The 22,418-nt window shown below is 40.1% G+C and overlaps 1 protein-coding gene across 2 annotated transcripts in view; it reads right to left on the bottom strand.

Annotated features, from left to right (window-relative positions):
* Window positions 1-22,418, bottom strand: part of LOC309387749 (ADAMTS-like protein 1) — a 267,422-nt gene that overhangs the window by 192,920 nt on the left and 52,084 nt on the right. Inside the window, exons 1-2 of one of the 2 annotated variants that reach the window (XM_081944502.1) lie at window positions 10,823-10,877; window positions 3,959-4,195 (exon numbers count right to left, since the gene is read on the bottom strand). In XM_081944502.1, the coding sequence (XP_081800628.1) occupies window positions 3,959-3,982 (24 nt within the window). In that variant the 5' untranslated portion in view covers window positions 3,983-4,195; window positions 10,823-10,877. Of the gene's footprint in view, window positions 1-3,958; window positions 4,196-10,822; window positions 10,878-22,418 lie in introns of those variants that run through there. The other variant, XM_081944501.1, reaches the window with a different exon arrangement.

Here is a 22,418-nt window from a genome sequence, read left to right as displayed (position 1 = left end):
TCTTTGCACAACTCTCAGATCTAACATGTTGTTATGATAGCTTGTTATTTGAACCCTTTTTGGCTCTGGACCACTTCATCTGAACCTGAACTAAAATTGGGGCTTGTGGGTAGACTAGTGTTTTTTTTTAATTGGCTTTGTTGTTGCTTCAATACACAGACCAGCTCCTGAAAGTAAGCAAACCCTTGCTTAGTGTCTGGCCACCTTAAACAAACAAGCTTTGGCATGAACCTGGCATTAACTCTTGTAGTTAGTTTATACCAGGATCACAATCCCTATAAAAAAATAAAAACTCCTGGCTTGGATTTTCCCTGCTGACACAACCAACCAAAACATCACTTCATCTTCCTTTCAGACTCTAATTATTCTAGCATTTCTCCCACCAACCTCAGCCCATTATTTGACATACTAAATGAGAGATGCATCTTCCTCTAATTAATTCCTCTAGTTAATTAGACTTAATGGTATATATCAGGGGTCCCCAACCCCTGGGCCAACCCCTGGCAGGCGAGCGTTGTTTGTGTGAAAGGCAGACACATGTGCTTGCGTGCAAAGTTCTATTTATGCAAGTGGTAATCGCAGGGGAAGGATACTGCAAAATCCTCATTCCCTCCCAATCAGCTGGGACTTGGGAGGTAGAGAACAGATGGGGGGCGGGCCAGTGGTGGATTTCCATTTTTTTTACTACCGGTTGACTCGTGCGCGCTCATGTGTTTGTGTGTGCATGACAATTCTGTGCATGGACAGAAGAGTCCGGAAGGTTGGGCGGAGCCTCCCACTGCCACTACTACCGGTTCGCCCGATCCGGGCTGAACCGGGAGCAACCCACCTCTGGGGCGGGGCCAGACAGAGTTGGTATTTACCGGTTCTCTGACCTACTCAAAATTTCCACTACCGGTTCTCCAGAACTTGCCAGAATCTGCTGAATACCATCTCTGGTGCAAAGTACACAGTTCCCACTAGAGCCAGTATTTTAAGTTTCGGTTAAAGTGACATAGACACTTTGTGTGTGTGTGTGTGTGTGTGTGTGTGTGTGTGTGTGTGGTAATTATATAATGTGCTTCATGATGTAAACTCCATTCTATAATTCTGTACAACATTGCATCACAACACAAAAGCATATCAAATGCACATTTCATCATTTGGGGTCATCACGTTAGAAACATCAGATCAGCGGAGTGCAATATGTTTACTTCCATTCCTCTCAATTCTCAAGGACATAAATGCAAAAATACAGTATATGGTGTCACAAAGGTTATTATTTATTAGCATGTTTCTATGGAAATATTTTGTCAGAAAGGTGGGTCCTGCAATTAGATTATAAATATAGCCCAGCCTTTATGGTTGGGCTAACAATTCCTCAGATAATTAGATAATGGTCCAGATGTACATCTTGTGCTAAGCCAAAGCATTTTGGCTAAATGGGAAGGGAAAATTAAATATACAGTCCTCTTAAATGTCTTATTAATGAATTGCAAAACAGCTCACAAGGGCCTTGAACTATTCAAATCATGCTTTCTCCAAAGGCCATTGCGTGTCTTCTCCTGAAATCAAAGAGAGAAATCCCTGTTCCAATTCATTATTAGCTAAGATAGATGATTCTGTCCATTACGGATCACATTCAATTAAGCCTAAACATTTTTCTTAACAATAAAGATATTCTTTAGGTCAGAAGTTCACTAAGAGAAATAAACTGGGGGTAGGGGGGGGGAAGAACCCAAAGAAATAGAGATGAGATTCAGTCCAAAGGGTTATAAAATGTCAGGTTTTAAACAGTGTTATAGATGAGCAAAACCGTAAAATCTGGATCTGTTGCTTCAGAAAACCTCAACAATCATTGCTTCTTAAGCTGCTTCTTAAAAGCTAGGGTAAATTCATATTCATCCGAAAGTTTGAAACTAGACATTAGATAAAATATTTCTACAATATACTATTACAAATATAAGTGAATATAGTCCAATTGGATAAAATTGTTATTTATAAAATAAATACAATAGGACAGGTACTGGGGTTTATAAACATAATGAAGATAGCCATTGCAAACAATCCTTCTTTCTTTAACCTAGTTATCAATGAGCACTGGAGTTTCCCTTTCTCAATACTTCCTGGGAATTATTCTACACTGTCATATTATTTCACTCTTGATTTCAGAAAACACTCCACTGTCATGATGTGGCAACTTTTTGAGAAAACAATTGCAAGGATATTTTTTTCCAGTTGTTCTAGTTAAATAAACAGTTGATTAAAACACACACGAATGGATGAATGAATGAATATGTATGTTTGTGTGTGTGTGTGGAATGAATGAACGTGTGTGTGCACAATGTTATTGTATTTTTCATGGTTCCTCTCTTGATCCAGTAACTTCCAGTAACCCAGGGGTGTCAAACTCAATTTTAGTGAGGGCTGCATCAGGGTTGTGTTTGACCTCATGGATCTGGGAGGGCACGGACAGTGTGGGCGTGGCCAGCTCGATGTCACTCATATCAGGGGGGTCTTTGGTGACCTGAGTGCTCTGCAAACAAAAACAGTCTTGCGAGCTCCGTTTTCTGCTGCGACGGCCTCCTGCAACCCTCTGCCAGAGGGAATGGTGCAGCCCTCATGAGTTCTGTTTTTGCTTGCAAAGACACTGCAGGCTGGTCCTTCACTGTTTCTAGGGCAACCCCGTGGGCCAGTTCTAAGCACCCAATGGGCCTTGAGTTTGACACCCCTGTTTTAGCCCATTGTCACTAATTTTCCTTGGAGGAAAGAAAAAAATGCTTGAGTTGTAGATCAGAGTTTTTGTTCCAGTTTGTGGCCCATGAATCAGTATAGTCTACAATTTTGCCCTAATGTATTAATGTGTTATCAGTATTCCTCTAGATTACCTGCACTGAAATTATAAAACTAAGGGTTATTGGGGAATAAACATAGGCCTTTATTATATGACAAAGTCAGGAGTGTGCATGTTTCACAAATAATTAGAAAGTTTGATGTAATTTGTTTTGCAAAGATTAACACCTCTCAGCTATTCATTAAAAAGGCCCTGCCTTTTCAGCCTCCAAGTGAGTTTAAAAAGTTATGACATTTAATATTAAGTTACTTTTTTTTACAACCTGACATGGAAGGCTGGAAAAAAAATCATGTCCATTTCATTATCTAAATGTGCACAGCCATATTATTTATAAAAGTAGGATTTCCTGAAGCTTATAAACTTCAAAGCTATGCAAAAGTTCTTTCATCTTTTCACCTGGTGTAAAAGTATGCTTGCTTCTCTTATGTAACCAAATGTTTCTGTCCCTGTTTTTAGGAAATTACTACACAAATAAATAAGTTTTATCTGGTATCTAGAAATGGGTGCTATAAATTCTGAAGAACACCTTCACTGATGATATCAGACAGAGCTACATGAGACTCTAATACATGGCGAGGTGATAGAAGTAACGGCGCCTTCCTAAAGCTGTAGACATTTTCATAATGCTTTTGTTCCAAATACTGTACTAATGAGAAAGATGATGGGTAAAACTCCAATTTTAAAAAACATTCTGGATTAATGGAGGTTCTTATCTATTTTCTCCAAAGATATCTGTCTTTAAGTGTTATTTTTCATGAATTGATAGAAAAGTATGGAAGTGACATCAATACTTTAAAGTCTAGAAAAACAAATGGCACGTAAGTGGGAGGGTAGAACTGAGTAAAACCATGAATAACCAGTTTATCCAAGTAGTCCTTGTTTAGTGACAATTGTGACCAGCAATTCAGTTGTTAAGTGAAGCAACTGCTAAGTGAACCATAATTGTTTATGATCAGCTTTGCTTTGCTTTACTAAGCAAAGGTCATAAATGTGAGGATTGGCGAAAAATTACTTTTTCATCACAATAGTAACTGAAAGTCATCGTTAAATGAGGAAGTCACTAAACAGGGGCCACTGTGTGTAAACTGAAAGGAGGAGAAACCAACAAAACAATGTATTCCTTACCTGGCACAAGCCACTGATGCACATGTCTAGTGACTCAGTGTAACAACGTGTTCCATCCAGGACTTTAGGTGCTAGTTCCACAATAAGGTTTGTCTCCTTTGCCTGGCACCTCAATGAACATGGGTTGTCAGGATCATTAGGGACAGGAAGCCATTCATAAAACTGTCCCTGATACTTGACATCGTTGTGTGCTGAACACTGCTGGGTACGAAAATCACCTGCTTCTGGAGGGCAATCCTAAAAACAAACAGAAAAAAAAGTCAAAAGTCTACTTAAGTCTATTCTATATAATGGCTCTTTGGTATGTGTTGGGAACAACAATAATGAATAGAATAGAATAGAATAGAATAGAATAGAATAGAATAGAATAACAGAGTTGGAAGGGATCTTGGAGGTCTTCTACTGCTTAGGCAATTGAAAATTGAACCTTGAGAAATGCATTGATTCCCTTGTGACGGGTGTCTGTCCTTCTAGTAACTGGTTAATCAACCAGTCTGCAGAGAAAGAAACAATGAAAAAAACAACAACAACCTGGCAAAACCTATTCATCAGTGGCAAACAATGGTACTCCTATCTACTGTGTAGTGAGCTTCAGTAGGCAAGAACCAGACCAGCATAGCTACAACAGCTTTTATTGACTCAAAACTGGAACTGAGGAACTGCAGGCAAATGCCTGTGGTTTATACTCTAAGCCCACAGTGCCTTAACCAATCATAGAACTAGAAAAAGCCGGCCCAAATATACATGTTCTACATTTCCCTCCAAAACAGTTGGGGTCATCTAAAGGTTAGTTTCACTTTAGCACTGTTAACACAACTATATACATTCAATACATAACACTATCTGTATCTAAAGGGACCCAGAATCATCAAAGTGTTTCATGGCCAGGGCCGGATTTTCCTATAGGCTAACTAGGCTTCAGCCTAGGGCCTCAAGAGCAAGAGGGGCCTACATTTATTTATTTATTATCCGTGCCACATTTTTTATAAAGGTTAGTACCAATTACAACATGTTTCATTTAATATATTGATATATATCACAGTAATGATGTATTTTATTATCTCTCGTGTAATTTACAAACTTAAAAATAGGAGGTGAAAGGGCCCCATAAGTGGAATTGCCTAGGGCCTCTTTTCATCTAAATCCGGCCCTGTTCATGGCACTTTCACTTGACATTCATGTAATAGTATAATTTTAAGTATGCCTTAAGAAAATTGCACAGAATTTGTAGAGTTCCTTTAAGAAAACAGGCAAAGGGGTTGCAGCCTATTTATCACCGAGAAACAGCTAGAAGTGAATAGCAAGAGAGCACCACTCTAGTTACAGCACAAGAAATGGATTGCGGCTACTCTCACAAAATACTGTCTGTTCTTCAGTATTTCTTCGCAAGGATGAAGAAAGGCATGTATAGACCTAGCCAACTTTTCTTTTACTTTGAAAATGGAAAATTAAAAAAGGGGGGTGGAAGAAGAATCATGAAAATTGCTTGATTAAAGTGTTTGTTTATTTAAACAAACATTCTTTGCAAGCCTTGTTTTCCAAAAGGATCTAAATCAGCCAGTAACACAGTATGAGCCAGAAAAACACTATGTATATTTGTGTTACTTCAATTTAACACAAGCAGAGAGTTTTACAATCCACAGCATCAATAACTCTTCATTTTTAAAAAATACTTTTTTTTTTTTTTACTATTCTTAAAATTCCTTTTCTTGATCTACCAGGAGAGGTACTTTTGGATGCAGTTTAACTTCTTTAATTTGTGCTAAATGTTATGCTAATATTAATAAGGACTGCCCAAATATTTTGGTCGATTGCTTGAAAGAAACCAGAGAGAAGTGGACAATCCAATTTATAGTAGCCTTGAATATTAACGCATCGAAGTATTTAACCATTTTATTTGGTCAAAGTTTAACCCATCCTTCATTGTACTATTTTAATCTGTGAATACAATATTTGACTGCTAATATTTTCAAAGGATAGAACGTCCACTGTTCATGTCTACTTAAAAGTATATCCCATTGAATTCAATTAAATCTCCAGTCCTAAAATCAGAACTATCAACTCCTTTATTGATAGGTTCAGACCTTGCAAAATTGACGTGGTTGAAAATTGCTTCCGGCAAGTTAGCCATAAATCACTTTAAGGCACTTAGCACATTAAAAATAATCTCTTGCTTCTCCATTCAATTCCATTTATGACTGTGACTTCCTTTTTACTGGGGCTTATATTAAAGTGAACCTGCAGTGGCTACTAGCAAATACATTTCTAACAGTGTTTATAACTTGCCTGATGCCACTTTGAATTTGTCCATGGCACATATGGAGCAGTTGGCAGAGTCTCCTATTCCTCCCAATTTTATCTGAATTTCTTCCCTTTGCCACCTATGCAGGGATTTTCTCTTTATTTGAAGCATATAATGCCACTGCTGAACATGTGGACCTGCTTCATATTGAATTAGGTTATTGGAACAACTGAATTAGTTCAGTAACAATAAATGTTCCTGAGGATTCCGGGAAGCATTCTTCTTGGTTCTGCTATGTTGAATGAAAGAAAGACAATCCTGGATCTTCCACATGAGACATTTTGGCCTTTAAGTCTTCAGTCAAGATTACCAGCGGTAATCACTTAGGCTTTGTGAGGGGTGGGGTTTGAGGAATGATGAAATGGGTCTTTTTTTCTCCTGAAAGGAAAGCTACGGTAATCTCTGTCACTGTAATTATGACAGGTCTAGATAGTTGTTGAGGAAAAAAAACCAATGCAAATGAACCAGAAAGGCAGTTCCACACATCAGAGGTGGTATTCAGCCAGTTCTGACAGGTTCGGGAGAACCGGTAGCGGAAATTTTGAGTAGTTCGGAGAACCGGCAAATAGGCTGCCCCTGCTCCTGCTGCCTCCCAGCTGATCTTCTTTTGTTGCCCTGAACCGGAGAACGGAGCTGGAAAGCAGGTTAGTGGGGTGGGGAGGGAATGGGGATTTTGCATTATCCTTCCCCTGCCATGCCCACAAAGCCACGCCCACAGAACTGGTAGTAAAAAAAATTGAATCCTACCACTGCCACACAACCCCCCCAAAAAATCTTAATAATTCACTCCTCAAGAAGCTCCTTGGAATTATAGGTAAATATCTTGTTTTTGATTTATGTGGGTGGCCCAGAATGTAGGAGGAGGAGAAACTGAAGTATTCTAATTTGAACTACCCAGAAAAGCAGTGAACAGGAAGTCTGAACAGGTACTTCCTGTTCTCTGCAAATCTCATAATGCTGTCAACTGCTCCTTTTAGCTGGAACTGATTCTGTTCCTTCTTAACCAGAATCAATGGAGATCTGCTTTCATACTTAGAAAAGGCTGCAAAAGGGTTGAACATTCAGGGAGCTGAGGCCCAGATCAGCCTGAGCATGTAAACAGCCTGGGAAAGTGCTAAAGCAAGTGAAACTTTGTCACTGATTTTTCTTTCTTTCTTTCTTTTTTTAATTCCACAGGGGTATGGAGTCTGGTTTTATAGCTTGGCTTATTCATGCAACCACAGAGCCAAGCAAGATCTCTTATTTGATTCTGGCTTGGCTGAACCTACAAAATGTTCCGGCTTGTACTGATTTATTTTTATAAAGACAAAAGGTCCAACAAAGCATACAGATATATACAGAGTTCTCAGTCTAGTTTTGCTCTCAGCTGAATAGGATTGTTTAAGCACTTCATCTTTTTGTTTTTGAAACCAAAATAATAATTAAAAAAAACCACACACACACACACACACACACACACACGGTGAACCTAGCACATTCTCAAGACTGCAGGCGATCAGGAGCAAGAGCAAAGTACTACTTTCTCTTTGATTTTCCAGATTAAAATAATAACGTAGTTTTAAATGGCCAAATGGGTGTTTGGAGAAGTTTTCTGTGAAACTTAAGCTGCTTGAAGAGCAAACACAAGCACTCTGGAAAATGTGCAGGCATACTTATGCCACTGGCCCCAAGGCAAGAATGAATGGATTTCTATCTCTAGTGTGAAGGGCCAGCACAAACATGCGATATTCTCTCACAGTTAAGTTTAACATCTTTCAGTCTTTCTAGCACAAGACCCTCTCATTACTTAGCTACTATTCAAAACAGGTTACGTAGCCAAGGAGGGCGGGGATTGGTTAATTTATTAGACTTTGCTGTTGTTCTTTAACCAAGTTACCATACTAATTGCAAACCCAAAGGCCAAATGGCCTGGCATCCACACTTTTGCAATCCTTATTCTGCAAGTCCTTCTCGTCCCTCCTCTGCAGCTGCTTCAGAAAGGCAGTAGCAGCTAGGGCAGCTGACATCCCCAAACATTTTCCTGATGCCTGGCCAGCACTAATTCCAATCAGGCAGCTAGAACATGCTGATGAAATGATTAATCGTTGTTTGCCTAATCGTGATTGTTAAAAAAGCCACAATAATCAGACAGGACCCCCGCAATTATGTTTATCTTCTTTTCCAGAAATTGTATGGAAAAGAATCATCTTGATGTTGTTCCTGAATATCATAGGGAAGTAATCGTTCCAATCTTTTCTTTTTTGTGGGAATGAGAGAGAGAGTATGGCTAAGAAAGGCATGGAAAGTAAAATAGGCATAAACAATCAAGACGCAGCACATCCACTGGCAGGTTATCTCGTAAACAGAGCTGAGTCCAGGTGACAAGGAACCGGCGAAGAAGCATTTGAAACCATTAAGAGAAATTCCACTTGATTTACTAGAAACGAGGCCGAGAAATTCCACTTGGCATTTCCAAAAGCAGCATTAAATGGACTTTATTGGAATATTTGTAGCTCTTGCCATCTCAAATGTGCCCAGCTGTCTTGACAATGGGCAAGCTCTTGTAGAAAGAGGGGGTTGCGATTATGAAAGCCTGCTTACCATTCCCTCTGCCTTTTAAAAAAAAAATGTAAGTCAAAGTTCCCCAGATGCTGAGTTCTTACAGCATGTTGTTCATAAGCTTTCAGTAGTCCTCTAATATGATTTACTTCTCCGTTTGAGCTAGCCTTTGAAGTTGACTTGAAAGCTGCAACTGATGGAAAAGATAGCAGTCTGCCTGTTGACACATAGGAACTGATTCAGTGCATAACACCCATTGCATTGGCTGTAGTGTGTGAGAGCAGAGCTGTAGTCCAAATGAGAGGACGCGAGTCACTACTGAATGCTTAGCAACAATGTGCCATGGGAACTCAGCCACTGGGAGTGTTTTATCTAAAACATTACTGCATTTTCCCATTGACACATCACTAATTGAATCTCAACATCAGTGGCGGGTTCCTACCGGTTCGGATTGGTTCAGCTGAACCGGTAGTGGTTTGGTGTCCTGGGTCGCTGGAACCGGCAGCAACCCAGGCCTGCCACACCCTCAAACCAGCTCGCTGGTCAGCGCGCCATCTTGTTTTTCAGTTCTGTGCATATGCAGGACAATTTTTATTGCATTGCACATGCGCGTGCAGCATGCATCAAGCACGCACACATCAAGTGTGTACACGAGCGAACAGGCAGTTAGTGCCGGCCAGAACCCAACCCTGCTCAGCATGTTATTAATTCTAGAACTTGACTCTATGGATGCTCCATTTTGAATTTAGAAAGAGTAAGGGTTCCCCAGGTGTTGGACAGCTATGGTTTACTCTTGCAGGTCTCTCTTGAACATTTATTTATAATCATGATTGATAGATTGATGATTCCCAGGCTTCAAATCTAGAGTTCTCGTATCTGGGCTGTAAAACTGTGGACCATTAGATAGCAGTAAGGGGTACTGTCTGTCTTTGAGACCAATTAATGGCTATCCTGATTATTTGAGACCTGCTACAGACAAAATACAGATGTTTGTTTGTTTATTTATGAAACCAGCTAAGTTATATTTGTTGGATGGAATTGTATAAGGAGAAAACTGTCTTGTTGGTATCACCTTAGTTGTAAAATATCATTTCCAGAAATGCTCACTAACACAAATTCTTTAATATCTGGAGCTTTAGATGAATAACTTTTTTTAAAAAAATAGGGTTTTTGAAGGGTTTTATGAGATTTTTATGGGTTATACTTTTGCTTTAAAACATTTTAGTATTGTATTGCTTTGCGTGCATAGTTTTAATATGAATTTTAAACTAAGTTTAAATGGTGTATATTACTAAGATATCAGGTTAAGGGCTTCATTGTAATATTGTAAATGAAGTTAAAAGAAAACAAAGAGCTAACTTGGAGCTAGAGAACTAGGATCCAAATGAATTCTTAATTGTGACTTAGTGGGGAACTGGGGAACTCAATCTTTTCCAGCTTCACCAGTTTCCTTTAAATATGAGTTGCAATAATCGCAGCTCATGAAAATTTATTGTGGGGGAAAAAAACAAAATAATTAGAAAATTGTTTAGGGTACATAAAGCATTAGTGAAAGATACATTACCAGTTGTAATTACTGCTGCAAGATTTTGTTGCACATTCATTCCAAGAGATTAAAAAAAGTGATTTTATTCTACATAAATTATTACACTTTAATGTAAAAGGATAGCTTGTGGGTTTGGGGCCCATGCCTCAGTGCCTCATTCTTGTAATTTTACTTTCCAATGGACAATTTTTCTCTCAACCACAATCATAGGCTCTAGTTTCTTTTAGTTTTTCAAAAAACACAAAAAACGAATGACTTATCACACACACAATATATATTTTGCTGCAAGATGCTAGGTTAGACCTGCAGTCCATTCCAATTTCAGTCTCAGCTGATTATCCTACCTTTACTTGTATAATCTAGAACCAACAAGTTCCTCTTTCTGTACAAAAAGTGAGTATAGACAGAACACCCAACAGCCAAGCAAATACACAGTAGGAGCTATTTCCTTACTACTGAATAAAAAACAAATCCTCACAAAAGCATTCTCTTTGTAAAATCCATAGAATTACACTTAACACCACAGGACCCCGATTTCTGATTCAGCCATTTAAGATGTCTTCAAAACACAACACAAACACAATTACATTTTAATCATTCTTATCTGACAGAGCTTTTCTTTCCCTCCAATGGTATCGTAATCTCCCTCCTTACAACTCATGCTGATATTTCCACAAATACAAATTTGATTTTAAAGATGGCCAACAATTCCTTAAATGCACCGTATCTTTTATTTGACTGCCAACTTATCATTCTAGTGTAAAAGTTCTTGTCTCCATACAAACAGCAATATATTTCTACCATGGTTTTTATGTGTCCTCAACACGACTGGTAATGATAAAGAGTACTTATCAAACTTTTCAATACAGACAGTCCTCGCTTAACGGCCCGAATTGGAACCGAAATTTCCACTGTTAAGCAATGCAGTCACTAGGCAAATATCATGTAACCACACTGCTTAATGATGGCATCTTTGGCAGTCCTGGTTGTGATCGTTAGGCTGGCTGAGATGCTGTTGTTAGATAAGGACCTCATGCTTCTCTTGTCCTGCTGTTATTGCCTCTGCTTCGATCTCTTCCACACACCAATGTCCCCATCGTCTCTGTCCACTTCTGCCCGCTTGCACCTCTGCTGTCCTGTACTCTGTCACCTTCCATTGACCTCCCATTGTTGAGGAGTCTAGCCCAGTCTAGTCCTTCATAGCTGCTGGCTCTGCAAGGTCTTCCCAAGGTATGCATGAAGCTTCAGGAAGGCTCTGCACTGTCTTGTGAAGAGCCTCATCAACAGCAGGGGAAGAAGGCAGCAAAAGTCAGTCTTCTGGGGATGGCACAGGATGACGGAAGGCAGGAAGGTGGGGTGCAAGGGTACAATGTGGAGGGCAAGATGGCAAGGGCGGTAGAGTGCGAGGCAGAGTGGATGCAAAAAAGGTGGCAGAGTATGAAGCAGCCAAAAGGACAGAGGTGGAGATAGGTGGGTGGGTGGAGTTATAGTACTCCTGAGGTCATAAATGGGGAGGGCTGCCAAGTGCCCAAATTTTGAAAAATGTAACCATATAGGTCCGTGATGGCGAACCTATGGCACGCATGCCAAAAGTGGCATACAGAGCCATCTCTCCAGGCACGTGAGCCATCGACTGTTGCTCTTCTGGGTTCCAGCACACTGGCTAGCGGGGCTTCGTGTGTGCGGGAGTGCTAGAAACCAGAAGAGCAGCCACCTGGTGTACATGCTCATGCTGGGAAGATGATCTTCCGGTTTCCGGATCGTGCATACACACCAACTACCACGTCTTCGGGTTTCTAGTGTGCATGCATGTGGAAAGACCAGCTGGCCTGTGCGCATGCACGCATCAGAAACTGGAAAATCATCTTCTCGGTGTGCATATGCGCACTGAGCAGCTGCTCTTCTGGTTTCCGGCACATGCGGACTTCCGTTTTGGCACTGAGTGCCGAAAATGTTTGCCAACACTGATATAGGTACTACAGTAGCAGTAAATAATATTCATTCAGCGCCATTGAAACTTTAAATAGTTCCTGAACAAATGCTTGCTAAATGAGGCAACAGTTGGAAAATCTGTTAGAACAATTTTGCAAGATATAGTTAAGTGAAAGAGAAGCACATCTCCTGAAACAGTGAGTGGGAGCATCATCCAAATGACGAAAAGGCACAGCTGGTTGGGTTAACACACAAGGCTAAAGCTAAATCACAGTTTTAATCCAGAATAGTTAGGTTCCCATTCAGTGCGCTGCTGGGACCTCTGGGATTAAAACAATTTTTGAAAGATAGTAATGTCAGTGCTCTGCTGTAATCAACTTCTTCTAAAGGAATTAAACTACACAAAGCTTCAGGTCTAGATTCTTTTTTACAGTAAAGATACCATTACACCATAATTTATTTGTCTTGTGATTTGCAAGATGAGTGTATTGCTTCATCTAATAGCTTAGCCGGCTAATAACAACATGAAGTTTGTATTTTGGAAGTTATCTGGAATAAGGAGATAGGTGGAGGCAAAGGTGAAGAGTTCATTTGTTTAGACTGATTTATCTTATATAATTAACTTGCAAGATTGGTTTTTCTCGCCATGTACATGTATACATCCGAACTAGAGTGTGTTGTTTCTCAGTGCCATATAATATATAATGCGTATATGCTTATTTATTTATTTATTTATTTAGTGATGTTTCTGTAGTGTATACTGGAGGTAGTGATCCTTTGAGAGCTGTATGCCACAAAATTTCATTTCAACGTATGCCAGTTAGTGTACATTCAAAGTGACAATAGTTATTCTAAGTCTAACTCTAATTTACTTAATGTACAGAAGGTAGATCCAGTATCTGTGAAGGGAATGGTACCAGAAGGCGCCTGATTGTGAAATTGAGAAAACGTATATTATTAAAATTTGAAAGGTGAAAATTCAGGTCATCACGGTTATGACTGCAGATTATATTTTTTAAAAAAGATTATTTTCAGGAGAATGGATTGATGATTTATTTATTTATTTTTGGTCAGTAAAAATAGAAGATATTTGGAGCTGAAGGTGAATCTCCAGGAAAAAAAAAGGGTGAAAGAACAGTGTTCAAAAACCATGTTTTATGGATCTCCAGTATGGCAGAGAAAGGAGTGTTAGACGCTCCATCCAGCCAAGAAACGCATAAGTCACTTAAGAGTTTTGTTTACGCTTCATACCAAGGGTATATAATAACACAGCAAGTTCTAAAAATGTTGTCTTTTTCTTTTTCTTGCATTCAGGGTCATTTTCCACGAAATAACAAAGGATAGCTTTCCTTCAGGGTCGCAGAATGGTTTCAGACAGATTGACTTGGCTTCTTCTCCCTCAGATTTCTACCACAATTCAGAACACAAAGAGCTTTTTCTTGCAACCAAAATTAAGAACTTCTGCGCTGGCTCTTTCTAACAGTAGTAGCATATTATTAAATTTTGACATGCAGGAGGTCATCAGGATAGTCTCAACATTTCTGAAAAGAGGTACATGTATGCAGATCCGTACATGTAACACATCTCTGTTGGGTTTCAAACCAATAACTCTCTGTTTGCGAGGCAAAGAGTGATGGCCATTATGTTACTACAGCATCGACTCAACTGAAGACTCAATTCCTGTCTTTGTGAAGTAGACAAAACAAGGCATCTGGCGTCCCGGGGTGAGATACAACCTTCCTGACCTTCTGCAAAGCCTAAAAATCTCGTTCTGCCAGTGGGCTTGGGACTCCGAAGAAGGAACTTCATATTGGAGGTGTTTGATAGATTAATATCAACTAACACCCCCTCCATGCTCATCCTACCCCTTCCCTCCCCATATTTTAGCTATTGTATTCTGTATTCTTACGCTTTTGTAGTATTGTATTTATGTACCATGTTTCCCTGAAAATAAGACAGGGTCTCATTTTCTTTTGACCCCCAAAATAAGCGTTTGACCTTATTTTTGGGGAGGTCTTATTATTTTTGAGGTCCAGGAGGCAGCGAGCGTGGTCACCTCATGGCTGCTGCTGTGTTGCAATATTTTTTGGGAAGGCTTATTTTTGGGGGAGGACTTATTTTCGTGCATGTGCTCAAAAGCCCGATTGGGCTTATTATTCGGGGAGGTCTTGTTTTCGGGGAAATAGGGCAGTTTTATTATTTTTTAAATATTATAAGCCACCCAACACTATCCTGTGGTAAGAACAGTGGCCAATACATTTGATAAGTAAAATAAACAAATCAACCAATGAACTGCTGAGGTTAGCTGTAACAAGTTGGTAAACACTAACTGAAACAGGCAGGAATGCTAAAGGCACTTTTGAAGTTGATTAATAAAAAAAATGTGCTTGAGTTTTTTTCTGGGGTTGTTTTTTTTTTTGACGATGAGTATGAGATTAATAGAGGGTGACATCCATTTTTGGTGTTGCTTGCCCATTCTGGTAACAGCATAACTTAGCAAGTGGACAAGCCCTAAAAAGAATGTTGGTCAAATGTAACATTTTTTTATTTTATGTTTAAATGAAAAATGCAAATTTGCAAAGGGATATTAAATCCGCATGAAGTGAGTTAGGTCACTTTTCAGAACTATGTTTTAGTTCTCCCTTAATTATACTGCTGGTACCCAGGAGCACATCAAATATATATCTAGATATACATCCAAGTGAAGATCCATATATCTGTCAATGTTTCAGTCTCTGGAAACAAGGTTTTGGCAATTGTTGCCATTTCTGCATAAAAATGGAGTTGATACCTTGAATATAGCAAAAGAACTGACAACCCTCAACTATTTCTTATATCCACCATATTAATGTCTATGCATATATTTAACAAATTGCTTATATTTAAGTCTCTGTATTGACAATGGCATTTTGATGTAGCTTCCTGATAAGCTGTGGAACCTAGCTGTGGGTTCTGGCTTGCTGAATGCAGTGGCCCATAGGAATATGGAGCTTAATGAATTTTATGCTTAAAGTATGTATTGTTACATTGTTGAGACATTATACTTGCTTTCACCCCATGTACTCTAGCACAGAATGAAGTTAAACAAATTCTTTAAGTTAAAATGTGAGAAGAAAAGACGGCTAGCTCTCTCAATGCAATATTGGGAACTAATCAGAGGTGAGTTTCTACCAGTTTGCACTGGTTCTGGCAAACCAGTAGTGGTAATTTGGACTGGGTTGCAGAACCGGCAGCAACCTGGGCTGGCTATGCTCCCGTGCGAAGCGAACCAGTACCAATGCGGGCGGGAACCCACCCCTGGAACTAATGAAAGCTCCATGTGTGGAAAAATAAATTAACATGTTCACTACGTTGCACTCAAGCGTAATGAAAACGAAAAGCAAAGGTTCTAATATTATGTGAAGCAAGATCATAGGACACAGGTTCCTAAAACATTTGATAACTGTTTCAGAAAAGAGAAAGGCAGTGAACGCAAGAGAAATCTGAAGAAGCTTTTTGTCTGTTTTATCTGGATTTCTTCAAATGACTTCTTTGGTTATTACAGTTCTGCTCTTGTGAAAGGACTGAATGCTTGAGAGAAAAAAGATGCATATCCTTTGTGTGCACAATGGAACTGCTGGGGAAATAAGATCAACCTTAAGAGAAAGGTTGTGTGTGTGTATACACCATGTGTTAGAAATGAGGAACAAATATGTTCTGATGACACCAAAAATAGGATAGTTTGGAAATTCCCCCAGTGAATACTGGTCCTGAATATCTTTCCTTAGGTCCCTCCACTTTTAGTGTCAATTTGACAGTTCCCTCTCCTATTGTTTTAATATATGCAATGTATATGAAGGTACCATCAACAGGAACAGTTATAAAGGCTTGACTGTTTCTCCACATGTGATCGAAGAAGAATTTTGAACTATCTCTGCAACCTCTGTACAGAAGACATTGTAAAGATTGTTTTGTGAGGCCTTTATAGCATATGATGTTTCCTACTCATTAATTTCAGTGCAAACATACTACTGTTTATGCAAGAATCAGGTTCACTTCGATTCAATCTCTAAATCAATTTCAAACACAAACAGACAAGAAGGAAATGGAAAACAAAAACTGCATAGGATCATAGCTTTCCCAGACCCCAATATATTAAATCCACAGAGCAGAAACTTGTAATATTTTTTAATGCCGAATCAATGTTTCCTTGAATCTTTTGAGAGAGAAAAATAGTAAAAGATGGATTTCCATCATAAGAAAGTCTCTGACCAACTGCTTGACTACCATACTGTTTTCTTAAGAAAAAAAGGAGGAGAGGGAAGGAAATATGATGTTAAGTATTCCCAGAGGTCTATTATGAAAAAAAACCCCATATATATTACTTTGGTTCTTTTATCAACTTTGTGGGAAAACTTCATTTCCAGTTACAAACCAGTTAGGAAACTGGAGTAGCAACATGGAGAGAAGTCATTAGCCATGAAAGCTCACTAAAGTGAGTTTGGGAGACTTACTATCACTCTCAGCCCAACCAACAACCTATAGTTGAGGCTGTGAGGATACGTCTGGTAAAAGTGTCCTCTACACTTCCTTGACCTTCTGAAGAAAAGGTGGACTAACTATTACAAACATGATGGTGTGATAGATTCAAAGTTACAGCAATGAATAAGGTCTGTTGAGAACTATTCTGTGTCGATGGAAAAATGCACTTCGATCTAACCATAAACCATGATGATTCTGCTAAGAGGAGAGATAGAAAGCAGGAGAGTATGTAACCTCTGCTCCAGGGGTGGGTTGCTGCCAGCATTACTGGTGGTTTGGCGTGCAAAATATTTTGCACGCCTGTGCGAGCGAAGCAAGCACACACGCCAAATGTGCACTCCACGCATTTGCATCTAAAAATGTTGGTGCATGCACAAAACATTAAAAAAAGGAAAAATACATTTCTGCAATGAAAATTGTTCTGTCCATGCGCAGAACCGAAAATCAAGATGGCAGCGTTGTAGGAGAACCAGTTCGGGGGCGTGGCAGGACTGGGTCGCTGCTGGTTCCAGTGACCCAGGTTGCCAAGTTACTACCTATTCGGCTGAACCGGGCTGAATCGGTAGGAACCCACTTCTGCTCTGCTCCCTTGGAACAGGTCAACTGTCTCTCTATTATACATCTCAAGGAAGACAATACCTGTCACTAGTGATGACACTGTCTAATGACAGTGCCAACAGATAACAACCATCAGGTAAGCAGGGACAGATCTACAACCTGTAACTATTACTGTGACTACCTTAAGCAAAGGCTTGCTGCTGGCTTGAATGTCCAGTAATGGCCTCCAAGAACACAGTAACTGCGATAAGACTCTTAATGTACATTTTTTGAGAGAGAGAGAAAAAAATGGTGCATTGAATTATCTCTTGGCAGAGAAAAATAAACCCCCAAGATGCAGCTCTAGTAAAATAAACAAGCCTTAGTTACTGTAATTGCTGCCTTGGTTGCCAGGATTTTAAGAGGCACTACCCAGGAGGCATTGGCATGGCAATGTTTAATTATGGCACCTCCCATGTAGAGTGAAGCAAGTGTCTATCTTGTTCCTGATCAACGTTTTGCCCCAGACAAAATACTTTTCTGAAAAAACAACGGGGAAAATAGGGGATGGGCCGAGGAGTATGTCACTTCTTCTACTAGGCTGCAGCCATTCTTTCGTCAATTGATGTCCACTCAGCCACCACATAAAAGTTCCAGCCTTGCCTTCTCTGCAATTAATCAAAATGATCCTTTGGGGAGTAAGCTTGTGGGGCAGCAGAAGATAAAGGACAGGACTATCTTCACAGTCTATAGAAAGGCACAGAAACGATACCAGTTTCTTGGTGTCTCCGTATCGGCATTATTATGTAAATTGGCTCAAAGTTACACCTTTGTTTTAATCTTTCCACCTGTCCTTCCGTGTCCCCTTCGTCTATGCAGTCTAATTCAGAACCTGATAAAATAAGAGATTGCTTAGGACAGTGATAGTGAACCTTTTTGGCACTGAATGCCGAAACCAAAACACGTGTGCATGTCTGCGCATGTGCGCACGCCACAGCATCAGAAACCCGAAGACCAGTTGGCTGATGCGCATGCCAGCCAGCTGGTCTCCAGGTTTCTGGCACATGCATGCGCCGACCAGTTGCTCTTTGCATGTCCCAGAGCACCGGAAACCCAAAGACCAGTTGGCCGGCACGCGCATGCCTGTTTTTTGGGCATTTTCTGGTGCTCTGGCGCCCGCGAAAACCAACTGGTGATGGCACACGTGCCCACAGAGAGGGCTCTGCGTGCCACCTCTGGCACACATGCCATAGGTTCACCATCATGGGCTTAGGATAATGCACGAGATCTCAATGTCACAGCCAACTCCCTCCCAATAACATTTCTAAAGATTTTATTTTTTTTCCTCCTCTTCCAGTGTGTACAAATAAACAATAAACCCAGAAAACTCTTATTTAGCAAAAAGAGAATGGTTTATATTTAGGGGTGTCACTGCTGGAATTGCTGTTCTCAGGTTTTTGTTTCAGCACACAACGAACCGTGTATTTAAATCCATGTGTGTGTGCATGAATATTTTGTTATATCAACTATGGGTCAATTTGCTATGAATTTGTTTCTCTTTACTGCATGGTTATTGCTTAGAAGAATGATCTAGAACAGCAGCTTGGGCTATGCTTTAGGAATCATAGTTAATCTCCTAAAATCAAGCATTCATTAAAGACGTTTACCTATGAGAAATGATTTGAGACTGCCTAATGATTAACACATAGATTATTTAGTATATTTTAATTTATAATTTCTAAAATAAATATTTTTTTAAAATAGTGTCAATTATGTATTCTTAACACATTTCAGAAAAAGAAAAAGAAAAGAAAAAGGTTATAAAGCTGCTTTTGTAAATTCTGCTTAGTATTTCGCACTTAGTCCAGGGGTATAAAATCTTTTTATGGACTCTTTTTATACAGACAAAAGCAGAAGACGTAGGGCAAGCAATAGGGAGCAATACTTAGAATCTACATAATACTCAAGTTCAGTTATTCCTAAAAATGCAGTCATGAAATACGCAACCAAACAGGAAAGATTTTCCTCCAACCACCTCAAAAAGATCTGGAAGCTGAGGTAAAAGGAATATTTTGAGCAATGGACAAAGCAAAATTTCTGCAGATGCTAAATGCTTCATAATGAGGGTGCCACAAAAAGGGTTATTGTCCCAAAGTGAACCCTCCTCCCTGAGATTTCAGAGGAAGTACTGGAACATGTGATCCCACAATAAATTTAGGCCCTAATAAATCAATAGCTGTACCGTGAAGCGACTTTGAAACAAATAGGTAGTCAGTCCAATTGATGGACAATAGGCTTCATTCATGTTACTTGAGTATACTTCAAGTAATAAAGCCACTAAGTAGCAACAATTTCACTACTTGGTCCTAGGGCTGTGATGGTGGCCCTATGGCATGCGTACTACAGGTGGCACTCTCTGAGGGCACGCCAGCTGTCATCTCAGCCCAGCTCCACCGTGCGCCTCCCGCCAGCCAACTGGTCTTTGGGTCTCTGCCGTGCATACGTAGAGGGCAGGGCGCATGGGCGGATGCACGTATGCATGAGCGGGGGTGCAGGGCGCATGTGCGGGGGGCACTAGCATTGCATTTTGGGGATTCACGGGCGCCTCTCCATTCCCCATTTTGGGCCTGGAAAGCCTCCTGCACCAACCTGGAAGCCAAAAATAAGTGAGGGGGGGTGGGGTTCATGTGTAGGGTAGTGCGCATGCACAAGGGGTGCTCACGTTGCATTTTGGGGTTTCACGTGCACGCTTTTGTGCGTACACACTTTGGGCACTCAGCACCAAAAAGATTAGCCATCCCTGTCCTAGGGCAAACTTGCATAATAGATTCTTCCATAGTCAGCTAATAATATGAAGTATTGAAGAAATAGTTAATAGATTGTCAGCTGCTACAGAAATACTGCTGCATATCAAGTATGTTCCAAATTTGCATTTTGGATTTTTAAGTAAAATTAAGTAATTTTGAATTTCAATTGTCCTGTTGTCTATAAAGATTCTCAATCATCCAGGTCATGGTTGTCCCAAAGGTACTTTTCCAAAAGGCAGCTGGACTTTTTTGGCTTTTCCCTTGAAAATGTTTTGCTTCTCATTCAAGAATTCAGAACTGAAGAAGCTTTTTGGATGAGAAGTGAAACATTTTCAAGAAAAAAACCCAAGAAAATCCAGTTGTCATCTGCAAAAGCACTTCTGGGACAATTGTCCTGTTATGACTAAATGCCGAAGGCGCACGGAATGCTGTTACCTTCCCACCAAAGGTGGTCCCTATTTCTACCTGCTTTCAAACTGCTAGGTTGGCAGAAGCTGGGACAAGTAACGGGAGCTCACTACGTTACGCAGCGCTAGGGATTCGAACCGCCAAACTGTCGATCTTTCTGATCGACAAACTCAGCGTCTTAGCCACTGAGCCACTGCGTCCCTCTGTAGTTCTGGAACTGTAGGTAAATTTCTGCAGTCCTCTAGGATTCTTGCATGCTTCTGACATTTGGGAGAGTTATCTGCAAATCTTTATTTTGCAGATAAAAGTTTTCAGTATCATAGCCATAAGAAAGGCATGTCCAAAGTGCGGCCCGAGGGCCAAATGTGGCCCTTTTTCAAATTTCAAGCGGCCCACAGCCTCTTCTCCCCACTGGAGTTATTTGTTTTGTCTTTCATAAAATACCGTATTTTTCGAAGTATAAAGATGCATCTTTTTCCCCTCAAAAAAGAGGCTAAAAATCTGGGTGCATCTTATATACTGAATACAGCATTTTTTTGCCTCCCAAAACTCTACCCCCTTCACCAAAATGGCTGTGCATAGCCTTTAGGAGGTTTTCAGAGTGCTCCTGGGGGCTGTGGAGGGCATAAATGAGCAAAAAACGGGCCATTTTTTGCTCAACTTTGCCCCCCCTAGCCCCCAGGAGCACTCTAGAAGCCTCTTAAAGGCTATTCATGCCCTTTTAAAAAAAGGCCCATTTTCGTGAAAAATGGGCCATTTTTGGGATAGTGCAAAAACTTTTTTTTAAATTTGCCTCTTCAAAATCTTGGTGCGTCTTATACTCTGAAAAATACGGTAGTCAATTCGCATTTAATGTTAAGGGTTCAAAGAATGTCAGGCTGAATGATCGGCCCCACACATTTTCACCTCACCAAATCTGGCCCTCCTTGCAAAAAGTTTGGACACCCCTGCCATAAGATAAGGCCTACCCTAAGAACAAAATTAAACAGAAGAGAGAAAAAAGCAAGAGTTGGCAAACTTCAGCCATTCCTATAAACAAGAGCTTCAATTAAGGTGTAATCCCAGCTTCTCAGCAGGGTGATCCAGCAACAACGAACTAACCCCAAGCAACAATTTAAATCCCATCAGCTGTGACAATGTGTCTTTCATTTCTCTCTTGCAGAACCATGGTGTTTCTCTTGACTGGCATGAATTAATCTCGTTGGTCTCTTCAATGTCCTGGTGAAGCGAAAGTGCCTCACAGCTGGAACACAACCCACAAAGCCACAGGCAGCCTGATTTACCCAATCAGATCTCCAGTTGTTCCCAACGAAGGAAGCACATCCCTGTCAACCTGAAGAACTAACGTACACAATCAATAACATTTTGAACATAAATATGCTTGCACATGGCCATTATTTGAGATTACGTATTTCACTAATATAAATTAAGATGGTTTAGTCACTTTCTAATGTATCTCTTCAACATAGTGGCAAATGTTACAGTTCAGGTGTGGGATTCAGCCGATTTGGGAAAACCGGTAGCTCCAATGATCAGTATGAGAGCAAACCGGTTCACCACAACAATCAGGTACTATACTATCCTAGATTTACTTTGTTTGAAGACCAGCTGATAGGTGCAGCAGAGTGGATTGCCACGCCTCAGCTGTTTTACTCACCGGGACTGTAGTAGAAGGTAACTTTTTGAGCTGTTTTCAAATAGACTGCATGCACACAGCAAACTAGTTGTTACACCAGTTGAATCCATATATACAGTATATATCCCTATATATATATTTGCTGATAAATATATGAAGGGAGACTAGTATAGATCTATTTCAAGCTATTTGCTCTTATCAGCTAGCCATACCCTTACTGGGATTCAAACTTG

Source organism: Natrix helvetica, assembly GCF_964273705.1.
Source record: "Natrix helvetica genome assembly, chromosome: 2".
Lineage (NCBI taxonomy): Eukaryota > Metazoa > Chordata > Lepidosauria > Squamata > Natricidae > Natrix > Natrix helvetica.
Note: the sequence above shows the minus strand (reverse complement) of the source record. Positions and strands in the feature narration are given on the sequence as shown.